Raw genomic sequence first — 14,318 nt, forward strand, 5'->3', positions numbered from 1 at the left:
CCGACTTTTACTCCAGGCTTCCATTTTTATAAGTAATTTATAAACATTCGGAATTTGAAAATAGTATGATTAGATCAGAAATAAGGCGATATATATATCCAACAGGGCTTTGAAGAGGCTGTTCTTTATTTCCAGAAAGATAATTCTGCTGCAGATTCTTTCTTTGCTGTTCTGAGTTGATCTGCTCAGGAGGCTTAAACGCACAAAGGTTAATTAATCTCTCGGGCATGCACGTGACTAGATTTTTCTGTTGTGCAGCCTGTTTTGGCAAAATACAGCAAAGTGGAAACAGTCCAAGGACAAGAGGAGACAATTTAACAGGAAATAGAAAATTGAGATGAGGGAAATTGAGAAAATTGACACCTGGGTTGGGGTAATCCCCGGTATCAATACAGGCTGGGGGTTGAAAGGATCAAGAGCAGCCCTGCTGAGAGGGACTTGGGGGTACTGATGGACGAAAGGCTGGACATGAGCCGGCAATGTGCGCTGGCAGCCCAGAGGGCCAACCGTGTCCTGGGCTGCATCAAGAGAAGCGTGGCCAGCAGGGCGAGGGAGGTGATTCTGCCCCTCTACTCTGCTCTGGTGAGACCTCACCTGGAGTACTGCGTTCAGCTCTGGAGCCCTCAGCACAAGAAGGACATGGAACTGTTGGAGCGGGTCCAAAGGAGGGCTACAAAAATGATCCGAGGGCTGGAGCACCTCTCCTATGAGGACAGGCTGAGAGAGTTGAGCTTGTTCAGCCTGGAGAAGAGAAGGCTATGGGGAGACCTGATTGCAGCCTTTCAGTACTTAAAGGGAGCCTATAGGAAAGATGGGGACAATCTTTTTAGTAGAGACAGCAGTGACAGGACGAGGGGTAATGGTTTTAAACTAAAACAGGGTAGGTTTAGGCTAGATATAAGGAAGAAATTCTTTACATTGAGGGTTGTGAAACACTGGAACGGGTTGCCCAGAGAGGTAGTGAAGGCCCCATCCCTGGAAACATTCAAGACCAGATTGGACGGGGCTCTGAGCAACCTGATCTAGTTAGCGGTGTCCCTGCTCGCTGCAGGGGGGTTGGACTAGATGACCTCTAGGGGTCCCTTCCGACCCAAAACTTTCTATGATTCTATGATTCTATAAAGAATAAAGGGGGAGGAATCACTGATGGGTTTGATTTTTTTTTGTGGAGACCCTGTCAATCACAAATCCATTTGAAAATCCACAGCCTTCATCAAGAAGATGCTTGGATTATGTGGATATCACATATGAAAACTTCAACAAACCTCAGCCTCCTATAACATAATAGGGAGTAAGAGAGAAAAGGTAAGGAAGACTAAAACATTCTGTTGTCAAAAGGCAGCAATTATCCAAACATACAGTAATAAAGTTTGTTAATTAAAAAGTAAAAAGGAGAGATGGAAGAGGTAATGCGAGACATTTTGACCTAGAATTAGAGTCTTCACTTCAGGAAAGCAAGGAAAGCAAATATGTGCATTGTATATTTAATGATATGTAATTGCTTTCATTAAAACGACTGTGCACTAGCTGCTTGAGCATAAATGCCCCACGGCTTGAGAACGTGTCAGTTGTTGACTTTTCAGTTGACTTTTTGCATACATTATATTAAAATGTCCGCAGATGGCTGGGGTTTTATTCTTGCCGTGCCCCTGATGTGTGTACAGTCAGTGCAGTATGTTCAGGATCCAGCGGGCTTTCTGCACGTGCAGTGATCAGCTCTGCAGAACACACGTGATGGCATCCCAACGTGGTGCTTTTAGGGGGCATGCACAGATCATCTCCACCGCAGAACTGATGTGTCTGTGCTCAGGGGGCATGTCCAGCACATCCAGTTGCCCAAGCCCAGTTCACACTACTGTTCTGACTAGGTTCATCTTACTCTAGAAGTCCTGGATACACTTACGTAAAATCTTCAAATTATCTTCCGACAAAATACGTGGGAACCCAAATGGGTGGTAGTGTTCTGAAATAGAAGCCATTTCTTTGCCTTTGTTTTTACACAGAGCGGAGGTTTTGTTTTTTCCTAATATATTAGGGACCCACTCCCAGCCAAGATACATGGGAGATACTGTGATCAAAATGGTGCATGTAAGATCTGGCATGGCTACCCATTTGGAAATCTTCAGGTAGTTTCAGTGCCCCGGCCCTGCAGGGCCAGACAGCTCCTCTTTATTAATACATGAACTACCTATTGCAGCCACACCTGTATGGATGGCTGCAAAGATGCCAACACTGGGACTTCTGATGCTCCCTACTGATCAGGTACAAGCTGATCCTGTCTGTCTGCTGTTTTAGCAGAGCACTACACCACTGCTAATCCGCTGTGTGAACAAGAAGGTGTGGAGAAGCAAAGTATGGAGAGAATTCTCTCTTTCCAACACCTGCTTGGGTGGACATGCCCTTGAAGAATTAATTTTTATTTTTTTTTATTTAAGTGGCATCTTACATCTGAAGCTTGAAAAAGGCAATAGAAACCTATCGGCTCACCGAGAAAGGAGCAGCCCTGAAGATTTATCACTCCAAAGCCTCCAGAAACAGGTGTTTGGAAATACTAGCTCAGAAACTAATCAAAAATAATGAGACCATGGACATATGAATGGGAATGCAATGCTTAAGGCACAAACCTGGAACAAACTGCATTGTGGCAGCCATGCAATGAGCATAACAAGCATTAAAGGAGTCTGAAACCATGAGAAAGTCATTAGTGCTTTGTCCATTGGTAAACATACCAGAGTTACAGTAAGCCTATGGTAAACATACCAGAGTTACAGTAAGCCTACATTGTTCTACAGGTTTTAATTAGGACTGCCTGACCTTTCAGGGGTTAATCTGTTCACAGGTTCACAGCCTGAGTTGTTGGGTAGGTACGCACATGTCTTAATTCATAGACCTCAATTTCATCACAACACTGATGTTAAGAAAGTAACAAATTTCTTTCTGTAAAAGATTAAGCATGCTGTAACAATAGAAACAGCAGCAGATAACGTATTTGCGTGAAGGTGAGTGCAGCTTTTCTTCAGAGTACACGTATACATGTTATACTTAAGAAGTAGTTTCATCTGGTACCGAAACCCATCATCTCTTGGGTGAATCACCACATGGGTATGGTCACCCAGCAACAATACGCAGTGATGTAGATTACAAACATTTGACGTTTGTTAATCCTTTGTGGTTTTCTCCTCATTACAACTTGTAATCAAGCTTTAACAGGTATACGAAACACAACTGTGAAGTGCAAAACAGACAAGGAGCAAAAATCAGTTGGTGAACGTATTTATCACTTTTGACTAAAGCAAGCTGTTTTGTCATTGATATGTCCTTAACGGCCTTTAGTATTCATTAATGAAACTTCAGGGTTTGTTTCTCAAAAAGCATAACGGCTGTTTCAGTTCGGTCTTGGATCCAAACACAATGCTTTTAACGATTCACTCAGGCTCAGTATCCCTCAGAGTAGCTTCACTCTGGGAACGAGTCAAAACTCCCTGAATATTGCATCTTCCAAGAGTTTCCATACTACCCCCAAAGCTCAGAGGTTACACTTGGTTTAGTTTTCAGCTTTTTTGCTGACTTGCATGACTTAGATCAGTCTTCCCGTGGATGGAGAAGAATCAATGAAAGCCTTGGGAATTCATGTCGGGTTGAGGAGGCAGCCGGTAACGCAGAGCGAGAGGATAAAGGTTTGACCGCACGCCTACGTAACGCTGTGAATGCACATTGCTTCGTTAATAGGTCTGGTTTTATTGATAACTAAGTCAAGGCCAACTCCCACTCACCTGAATGACATGCCAGTCATCACTTGTTTTCCCTCAAAACCCTGTATATCCTCAGCCCCCTTGATGACGTCTAGTAATTGGAGCCTTTTTACATGAAGGCATTAAAAAAGTAATTTCTTCTTGCAATAAGCCGTCCGAATCACCTTCCCCTTAACTGCTCACGACCATTACAGCGGATATTCCACGGCCCCCCAGCACACCATCCGGAGAGCTATCTCCGCCTGTCCCGCCTCTTCTGTCGCTCCCGGCAGCGCGGGGCAGGGGGGCGCGCGGCGATCCTGCCGCGTCATGCTGCCCTGGCGCGCGGCCGCCCCGCCCGGAGGGGCGCGGGGCGGGGCCGTCTCCTCGCGAGACCCGGGCGGCTATAAAGGCGGCGGCGCGGCGGGGCTGCGGCAGCTCCGGCGTTCGGCTGCTGCGGGGAGCTGTGGGTGCTCGGCGCCGTGTGAGTGTGGGGCGGGGGGGCGGCGGCTGTTGCGGGGCTTGCGCGGCGCCCTTAACCCCCCCCACCCCCCCATTTTTTTTTGGGGGGGGGTATTTTTTTCTTTGTTTTCCCTCCCTCTGTGCGCGGGCGGGCTCCTGAGCGCAGCGCGCAGGGCGGGCTCCTGCTCTCTCTATCCCGCTGCCGTTTCCTTGCTTTTTTTAGTTTCCCCCCCTTTTTTTGTGGGGGGGGGGGGATGGGGTGCGTAGCTCTTCCCTGCGCGGCGGCCTTTATCAGCTGCCCGCGCTGGCCGCACGGGGCGGAGCCGCGGGGTGGTCCCGCTCCTGGGGGGGGGCGGCCTCCCCCCCCGCGCAGTCTTCGGCCCGGCGAGCGGGCGGCACCTCACTTCTGAGCCTTAAACAAACCGAAAAAAGCCGCTGGGTCCCCCTTGGGGGGGCACGGGAGGCGGGGGGGTGCTCCGCCTGCCGTCGGCGCGTTCCGCGGTCTGCGTCTGCCTGCTGCGGTGTGCGCCCGCAGCGCGTCTCTCGACCGCAGCTCGGCCGCGGGTCTGCGGCAGGCTGGAGGTGGCGGTGTGTTTTGAAATGGCCTTTCGCTTTTGTTCGGGATGCCCCGAGGGTACAAATGACTAGTTAATAGTGCAGGCCTGGCTGCTTATAACTGCCGTTTGAAGGTAATTGAGGCTGTGCGTGGCTAGGAGCAGCCTGACTCAAGCGTGCTTGATTTGCAGCGTCCGTTCCCCTTCCCTCTAGAACGAGAGGAAAGAACACGGCGAGTCTGTGGTCTGTTCCCCGCGCGTTAGGAAATGCTGTGGGTACAAATCCAAGCAGAGCGTGCGAGAAGGCGCACTACCCCTGCGCGGAAGAGCGGACATGTTGGCAGGTCGCAGTCGGTGCTGCGGGGAAAGCAGATGGCTGTCTTGCAGTGCAAGGCAACTGAAATCTCCTGCTGATACTGAAGATTTGCGTGTTACCTAAAAAGGGGCCAATAACTGTTAGTTTAGAAAGGGGAAGTATCAGAGCAGTGTGACAGCTTTTAAGTGAGATGGAATACCTAGTTATATACTCCAGGGCATTGCTGATGGAACACATACAGGAGGACTGGTGTAGTACTGAGCAAAAGGATGACCTTGAGCTTGGAAAAGAACAAAATTCAGTGACAAAATACAGGGTTATGCACTCCAGGCAAAACAGCTATTGCTTACAATAAAAAAATTCACTACCTGGAGGCATCTTAAATATGGTGCAGTGGCAGTCCCCCCATCCCTCTTGAAGAACTGCAATTTCAGAATTGCACCTGCATTAATGGCTCCGTGTGAGCTTTGGCAGAGAGGTTATTGATGTCTTCCTACTCGGCTGTTTCAGTACAATCCTATGAATACTCTAGTTCTGGCCGCCTTCATTTGTAAGACTCGTTTGTGGTCTGCAGTTGAAGACTAAACTGTGGATGAACATGGGGATAAAGAGCTTTGTTGCAAAAGGCAGTTAGAAACACTGAACAGGCTGGCACTTCTTGAAATGAAAACTGAAAAAGTAGATTAATCATCTACATACTGTCAGGCTATGTAAGAGAAACTTTCAAGGGCAGAACTTCCTGAAAAGACTCTAAACTGATTGGTTCAAACTTGGATTTAAGGCTAAATGTTTATCATTTGTAGGCTAGTTTTCCAGGAAGAAAGTGACTGGCAAGGGAGAAGGAGCCAAGAAAGGCGGTGCTCTCAACCTTTTTTAGAATGGATGTAGTGCCTTGCAGGCAGGACTTTGAAGAATCCTTGAGTCTCTGCTTTCCGTAGCAACAGGAGACTCATGCTAACCTTTCAGAAGCCTTTTTATCTCTGAGGCAGCTAGTGCTTGTAGCAGTGTATAGAATGACTTAAGTGAAATCACTTCTAAAAAGATTTTGTGAGTTGAAGAAACAAGGTTCATGAAGTTACCAGTTTGAAAGATTATGCTCTGAAACTAACTGGAATTCTAAAGTGATGTACAAATACTGCGTTCCCAGACTGAGAAGTGGAGTTCTCTTGTCCTTGTGTTACTCTTTTTCAGTAGACTTGGGGGGGAAAACAGCCCGGCTGTACTGACTTAAGACTTGGTGAGATTTTACTTATTAATGTAGAGCACGTTTCCCATGTATACAATGAGTCTTTCTAGTTGTGAATAAAAGAAGGTTTAATTGTTTGAAAGGCTGAAGTGTAGTTATGCAGAGCACTGTGGTGATTATTAGTAGTTCTTTTCTGGAATCAGCAGCAAGATAAAGTTTGTCTTAAATTCCCTTGTAAAAATGGACGAGGGTCTTCTCATCAAAAGTTCTAAAAACCACACGTTTTAACCCATCCACCAAGTGGAATTAGAAGACTTATTGAGTACTGCTAAAACTCTAGGCTAGCTCTTTCCTAGACTCTGAACTGTTACTGGTCAAAGATAATGTTTACTGTGTCACTGGGAAGCTAATGAGCCATAGATCTTAAAGTACTAGTAATCTATGTAATGGCTTGGTCTGGATATCTAGGCTGTGATTATTGAAGTGCATCTTACTGTGATGCTTCTTTAGGAAAACAATGTTAATATTTTGGCTGGACTACCCAGGTGACAAAACTAACTTCACTCTTAAGCCTGGTGTTGCAAGACCAAGTGCTGATAAACTGTCTTTGGTGTTCAGTCTAAATTGCTAAGAAGATTTGAATAAATGCTTACTTCCAGGTACAACTGTACTGTTATCTAAACTGTGTTGTTATTAACTCCTGTCTAGATTAAATCAAGATGTCTTCAGGAAAGGCTTTCATTGGAAAACCAGCCCCTGAGTTTACTGCCACGGCTGTAATGCCAGATGGACAGTTCAAAGACCTCAAACTCTCTGACTACAAAGGTAAGTGTATGTGCTTCTATCATTCCACAGATATAATCTGGCCATATACAGGAGTGGAGGGCATCTAAGGATACATCGTGACTTGGTTTCAAAGTAGCAGTGACCACTTGGCAGTAGGCTGAAGTACACAACTTGAGCAGTGGTTCTCAGTGATGGCTGGAGTATGCCTGGGAAGCTGTCAGCACCATGGCTGAATGTCCCAGCTATGGTAATTGTTGGGAACGAGCATAAAACTCCTCTAAAGTGTAATCGTGGATCAGGCTTATGTGTCCTCTCTGTCATACTATGAGAAAGATACAACATCTCCAGACTATGTGGAACAGCAAAATTGTTTCTTGTAGGCTTTCTGTCAATGGAAAGTAGATTCTTTCCTCTAACCAGTGAAGCTCCTTTCTCTAGAGTACTGGCAAAATGTTTGCCTTGCCAAAAAAGCTTACTAAAAGGGAAAGCCTGAAGTATTTGAGTGCTAATGTGGATGGCTTTAGAAAGAGACATTTCTAACTGGAAGCTGCAGCAGTCAGGCTGTATGAGGGTGGTGAGTAGGTATAAGGCAGTCACCCACTCAATTAAAATGTCTCTTTGGCTTGTAGCCTTTCAGACCTGTGGCTTTTCTGTCCTGTGTTAGTAGTCAACCATAGGGCCTTCTAGTGTAGGTACGAGCTGTATGCTGGGCAGGCCTATGGGAGTAGACCCAGGAGACAGGGATTCCCTGTCAAATTTGACAGTCTGGTTTTGGAGACCAGTTGGGTAGGGTTCTGCATTATTAGCTGTAGAGTGGCCTTGGAGAGTGTTGCAAATGGTGTTTGGCTGAAGTGTAAATCCCCTAGGTGCTTTATGGGCTTGCCACCTATATAGCAAGTCTTAAAGCAGAGGCATCTGTAGTTCACTATTTAATGTTTGAAGGTAGTGTTGTAGCAAGCCCTTTCTCCTCTATTATTGAATTTGAATGACTGATACTGGATATGATGACTGTTACAAAGGTGAAAGATTAACCTGTTATACTGCTCTTCTAGGAAAATATGTTGTGTTCTTCTTCTACCCTCTGGACTTCACTTTTGTCTGTCCAACTGAAATTATTGCATACAGTGACAGAGCTGATGAATTCAAGAAAATTAACTGTGAAGTAATTGGAGCTTCTGTTGACTCTCACTTTTGTCACCTTGCCTGGTAAGAATCAACCTTTTAGCTTAATAGAATGTTCTGCCTGGTCTCAGTTCTTGCAGGAACTGAATCTTGAGTGTATTCAAACTTTTACTGAAGTATCAAATAAAGGCACTTGGGGAAGTATTGGTAGTGGCAGGTGCTTCTGAGCAGAACTGAGTATACTGTTCAGTTCTTTTGTATGCCTTGTGGCATACAGAGTATGTTAACTGCAGAAAGGATCAGTTTCTGTTATACTTCATTCTGAAATGTCTGTATTTTTAACATTTAAACTTCCTTCTTTTAGGATCAACACTCCTAAGAAACAAGGTGGTTTGGGTACTATGAAAATCCCATTGGTTTCTGACACAAACCGTGCCATTGCAAAAGAGTATGGAGTACTTAAGGAGGATGAAGGTATTGCATACAGGTAATATGCAAGACAGTGAACTTGCTCTTAGTCTTGTGTTGCAATACGTGGAGCATGTGTTGCATGATGAACACAGCATGCACATACTTGAACACCTGCAGCAAGCTGAAAGTATTAGCAAGTCTAGATGTAAACTGCTTCAAGCTATCAAACACTCCTACAAGGGGAGATGCTATTTGGTTCTCTGTGGTGTTCAGACTTCTCATGGTTTTGGTAAGCTAGATAAGTGCCTGCTGTTTCCCTTTGATTACCTATCTGCACAGCACAGGAGTCTCATGCAGGTCAGCTTCTGCAAACATTGGTAATGCAAGACCTACATAATTATGAACTGATTGTAGGTATTTAGTCTAGCAATTAAAGTATAGATTAATTAAAACCCAAGCCTTATCGTTTAGTTGACAGTTCAGTGAAAGTTGCTGAGGGAGCCGAACTTCTAGCTCTTAACATGACTTTGGAGGACTACCTGATGAGCCATTGCTGGGTTGGATTTTTTTGAGAGTAGCCTCTGAATGTAAGAATGCCTCTCCCTCAATTCACTTGTTCCTTGGGTTTCTCTTCCATTTTGTTTTTCCCTTAGGATCTTCCTTAAATAGGAAGTGTTGCTTTCCTGCATTAGTGTGTTGACTTGCCTCCTGTCCCTCCTAGTTTGTGCTGAATGTTAGACTTCCAACTGTGAATGTTTCAGTGCTATGCATGCACCAAAGGTATTGGTTTTCAGGAAGGGGTCAGTAATACTAGATGACAAAACTTACTGGCATAATAGAATATTGAACTTGAGTTTTTGAAACTCACGTCAGTCTAATCAGTCTTTCAAAAGCTGTTTAATGTTGGGGCTGGCTCTTTTCTAGGGGTCTGTTCATAATTGATGAGAAGGGGATCTTGAGGCAGATAACAATCAATGATCTTCCTGTTGGCCGTTCTGTGGATGAAACCCTCAGGCTTGTCCAGGCCTTCCAGTTTACAGATAAACATGGAGAGGGTAAGAATTCTTCCTCTTTCTAGTCTGAAATGTTTTTTCTAGAGAAAAGTATAAACCAGGTAGGTTAAATTGAGGTTTACTGAATGATACTAAGTACATGTATTAAACTGTACACAACAAGTAATTGTGCCTCATGAAATGCAGCTGGTTCTGCAAACCTACTTGTTGAAGGACACCATAGTGCTGTATGTATCCTATCCAGGTAATTGTCCATTGAGTACTTGCTAATGTTGAAATATCACTTTAATCAGTTTGGTGCTGGATATCTTGTTGAGCACATAGTAGTTGTCTCTTTCAATCAAGACACAGAAAATACCTGAAATGGAAATGAAGAACATGTAATAACTTAGAGTGCAAGGGTAAGTGTAATTTAGACTCTGTGCTCAGATTTGGTAGGTTGAGACCATCAGTAGTGATGCAGTATTTTACACTGTTCGACAAAGCTTTTAAATTCCCAGAAAGCCTGCTGATGTTTGTGTCCATGTGTAGTGAGGCCAAATGTAGTGAGGGGGAAAATGGGTAAGTGTTCTTGTACCCATAGTTCAAGAGTGAGAAAGTGCTTAAGGCTGGTAGCTTTCTGCAGGAATTAAAGGGGGAGGAAAAAAAGCACTGCAGGTGAAAGGCTTGAACCAGGTTATAGAAACTCAAAATTGCTATGTAGGCATTAGTAGTCTTCAGCTGTTATTAACTAATGACATGTGTTGCTGCTGGTCATACTTAACTTGCTTCAGAACTGGTAAATCAATGGCAGATTTTATTACAACAAGCTGCTATTGTGGCTACGCTGTAGCCTGAAGAGAGTCAGTGTTTCTGAACTTGTATGCCATCCTTTGTCAGCTGAGGAGACATCCATAATATTTGATGATGGAGCAGTCACATGTGATGCAAATGAAGCTTTTTGGGGTTTACTATGCCCTGGAGTAGTCTAAAGCTGGCAAAAGCTTTTCTTCCAGAGCTAGGAGTCTGCAGCTTCATTTGAACCAGAATAGACCAGACTAAGGTGTGTAAGAGCACTCAGAAGTTGAGTGTCCTGGTTTTGGCTGGGATACAGTTAACTTTCCTCCCAGTAGCTGTTGTCTTTTGGATTTAGTACAAAAGAATGTTGACAACACTGTTTTTATCCATGGCACTGAGAATACTATAGCTAAAATTGCCAGTTGTGTGGAGCATGCATTAAGCTTTGCATGGCTGTCTACAAGGAAGAATGTGTCCAAAATGCTCATGAGTCACTGCAATTTTGGGGCTGTGCAGCCTCTGTATCTTCGTGGCCTTTTGCTAGCCATATGGGGAACTAGAGACAGTTTTAACTCTTCCTGTTTCGTGTTAAACTGGACTAGCGTTGATTAAAGATGAGAAGATAGACTTTACTGGATCTGAGAAGTGTACTGTAATGGTTGTAAAGCCTTCTGACCATGGCTGCTGGAGCTGGTGTTACCTTGCTGTCAAGCTCCTATGAACCTTTTTAAGCAGGGTGGGGAGGGGTGCCTGTGTAAAGCACCCACTGTTCCATGGGCAGACACCTGGTTCCTTGGGTGCTGCTACCTAGTGAAAAAATGGAAACCAGTAAAAAACATTAAAAATTGTTTTTTATAAAAAACGTAATGCCACAATGAATGATGCACCTTCTGTGTGTTGCAAAGATGCATACATGTTTTGAGTTGCTAGTTTGCTTTCATGTTGTATAAAACATGTTCTGCAGGAGCAGCTGGTAAGACTTAAACATTCTTATCATTTCAGTGTGCCCAGCTGGCTGGAAGCCTGGCAGTGACACAATCAAGCCTGATGTTCAGAAGAGTAAAGAGTATTTCTCCAAGCAGAAATAAGCTTTCAGTCTGAGTGGAAACTAGTATGCCTTACATAAAGAGCAAGCATCAGTTACTGAACTTTGACTAAGTTGTTGCATCTGAGTCAAGGGATCACGCTATAGGTATAAGCAGTAACTTTTTTACTTGAAGGAAAGTTTGTCCTGTTGACAGTACCTTCATAGAAAATCTTAGTGATCAATATCTGTACATCAAGCCCTGTTGACTTTAGTGACAATGCAGTGTATGTGGTTAATCATGTGTTGCATATAGACCAGTGGTATCCTTTTGTAACTATTAAACTTGTGGAAAAAGCATACTGTCTACTGTTCTTATCTATAGACAGCAGAAGACCTGAAAGGAACGCAGGCCGCCGTTCTGAAAGCTCTGTCTACTTGAGCTGTCTGTAGACATCTCACTTGTTAAAGGCCTATTACAGCTCCAATTAGAATGGAAATACTAATGCTTAGTTGTCATGTTGTGGTAGTAAAGTACTCTTTAATGCTCTTCATGACTTTGTTACTAGGTAGAAGAATATGGTTTGATATTAGTCTGTTGGACTTAAGCAATATTACAGTGCCCAGAGCATGAAGCATAGATGTGACTGACAAAGACTGGGCATGTTTTTCTGCACTGTTACAGCCTACTCATTTCTGCATCCACTTTGGTTCAAACTATGACTGTGCTAAATTTCTGGGAATCCAACATTCAGTTTGAACACTGTCTGCACAGGAGTGGAAGACTGAGCTTTCTGGAAAGCAAACTTCTTTGGACATACAACATTCATCCCTAGTCTCTCCCACTACATGGAATGGGACTGAGAATATGCTAGTTACACATTAGCTTGTAATTGTATGATTAAGATCAAAAGAAGGGTGGCACTGTAAAATCTGGCACTTGGATGTGCTCAGCCTTGTCTTTAATCTTTGTATTCCAAATGATTATGTGCATACTGTACAATGCAAAGCACATGACTGATATTAAGTTACACTAAAGCTGCTGCGTAGCTTCCTGGTTAAAGGTCGCTTGCAACAAAGTCCTGAACTTCAGAGCTGAGGATTTGGTTAAGGAGCTATTGCCTAGCAATGGTCAGTTAGAACCCTGTGATCTCAAAACCTGAGAAGCCCAGGCCTTGCATCAAACTTCAGCTCCTCAAGGAGTAAACAAGTTCTATCCTACTTAGTGAACAATAACAAAGTTGAGGCCCAGGGCTACTTACATGAGTCAGAAGTGAAAGTTGCCTGCCTTGACTACTGAACTTGTCTTAGCAGTTGGAAAAAATACTTATTTACAGAAGCCTTACTACAAAATACTGCAGTAAATACTAAAATAGCTAACCCCCTGGGTCTTTGAAAGCGATGCTTAGTTGGGTCTCTTTTGCTTAGTATTTAAAATCCAAATTATAATTCTCATGATAACAAATGAGGTTAACATCCTAGTGGGACATTGAGGAGTAATAGGAGCATTTATATATGACATAGTTCAGGGTAAGTAAATGAATACTAATCTATATGGCTGAGCAGAAAGTTGTATGTCAAACTTCCTTTCCTAGCAACTGGAAAGGAGTAAAGTCAGGGCTAACCTAATGTAAAATTTACCTGAGTTATAGCTAGATGTATTAGCTTTGAAATATTACAAAATTGATTACTCTTGGGGGTGTATGGTATTAATGTGGTCTAGTGCTGTGGAATGGGGATCTTTACCTTGATGTGACTGAAGTGACTTCTGCTCTTATTCAGAAGTAAAATGGCACCTGTTTTGACTGGGCTGTTACATCGCAGAATGCTGGGTGCAGTCCTGCAGACTCCTGGTAGTGCAGCAGGTAAACCTGTTTGGTGCCTGGACTGAGGCAAATGCCTTTACATTAATGATGAAATTCAGCCCCTCACCATGATATGGAGGGAAGGGATGCCATTCAGAGGGACCTTGATAGGCTGGAGAGGTGGGCCTGTGTGAACCGCATGAAGATCAACAAGGCCAAGTGCAAGATCCTGCATGTGGGTTGGGGCAAGCCTAAACATGAGTACAGGCTGCGTGGAGAGTGGCTTGAGAGCAGCCCTGAGGAGAACTTCGGGGTACTGGTGGATGAGAAGCTGAACATGAGCTGTCAATGTGCGCTTGCAGCCCAGAAAGCCAACCATATCCTGGGCTGCATCAAGAGAAGCATGGCCAGCAGGGCAAGGGAGGGGATTGTGCCCCTTTACTCTGCCCTCATGAGACCCCACCTGGAGTACTACGTCCAGCTCTGGAGCCCCTGACATAAGAAGGACATGGATGTGTTGGAGCAGGTCCAGAGGAGGCCATGAAGATGATCAGAGGACTGGAGTACCTCTCCTATGAGGACAGGCTGAGGGAGTTGGGGCTGTTCAGCCTGGAGAAGAGGCGGCTACAGGGAGACCTTATAGCAGCCTTCCAGTACCTGAAGGGGCCTACAGGAAGGATGGAGAGGGACTTTTCACAAGGGTGTGTAGTGATAGGACAAGGGGGAATGGCTGTAAACTAAAAGAGGGCAGACTTAGCTATTAGGAGGAAATTCTTCACCATGAGGGTGGTGAGGCCCTGGCCCAGGTTGCCCAGAGAAGCTGTGGCTACCCCCTCCCTGGCAGTGTTCAGGGCCAGGCTGGATGGGGCTCTGAGCAACCTGGTCTGGTGGAAGATGTCCCTGCTCAGGGGGGTTGGAACCAGGTGATCTGTAAGGCCCTTTCCAACCCAAACCATTCTATGATCCTATATAAACAGCCTTTCTCAAATCCTTCAAATGTATTCATTGTTCAAATGTAAAATATTCATTTAAAGGAACAGACTGACTAGCTGCTCTCTCCCCTGCCCCTTGCGGTGGGGGATAAAGGGGTTCTCTCATGTCCTGGTCTCGGAGCTCCCTCCCAAAAGGCGG

The 14,318-nt window shown here is 44.6% G+C and overlaps 1 protein-coding gene across 1 annotated transcript; it reads left to right on the top strand.

The window, feature by feature from the left end:
* Positions 1 to 4,110: 4,110 nt before the first annotated feature.
* PRDX1 (peroxiredoxin 1) lies at positions 4,111 to 11,742 on the top strand. Its single transcript, XM_075424607.1, has 6 exons — positions 4,111 to 4,215; positions 6,958 to 7,074; positions 8,088 to 8,241; positions 8,522 to 8,644; positions 9,493 to 9,623; positions 11,361 to 11,742. The coding sequence occupies exons 2-6, from the start codon at positions 6,969 to 6,971 to the stop codon at positions 11,444 to 11,446; spliced, it is 600 nt and encodes a 199-aa protein (XP_075280722.1). The 5' UTR covers positions 4,111 to 4,215; positions 6,958 to 6,968; the 3' UTR covers positions 11,447 to 11,742.
* Positions 11,743 to 14,318: the final 2,576 nt, after the last annotated feature.

The sequence above is a fragment of the Opisthocomus hoazin genome, chromosome 6, assembly GCF_030867145.1.
Source record: "Opisthocomus hoazin isolate bOpiHoa1 chromosome 6, bOpiHoa1.hap1, whole genome shotgun sequence".
NCBI classification, from domain to species: Eukaryota; Metazoa; Chordata; class Aves; order Opisthocomiformes; family Opisthocomidae; genus Opisthocomus; species Opisthocomus hoazin.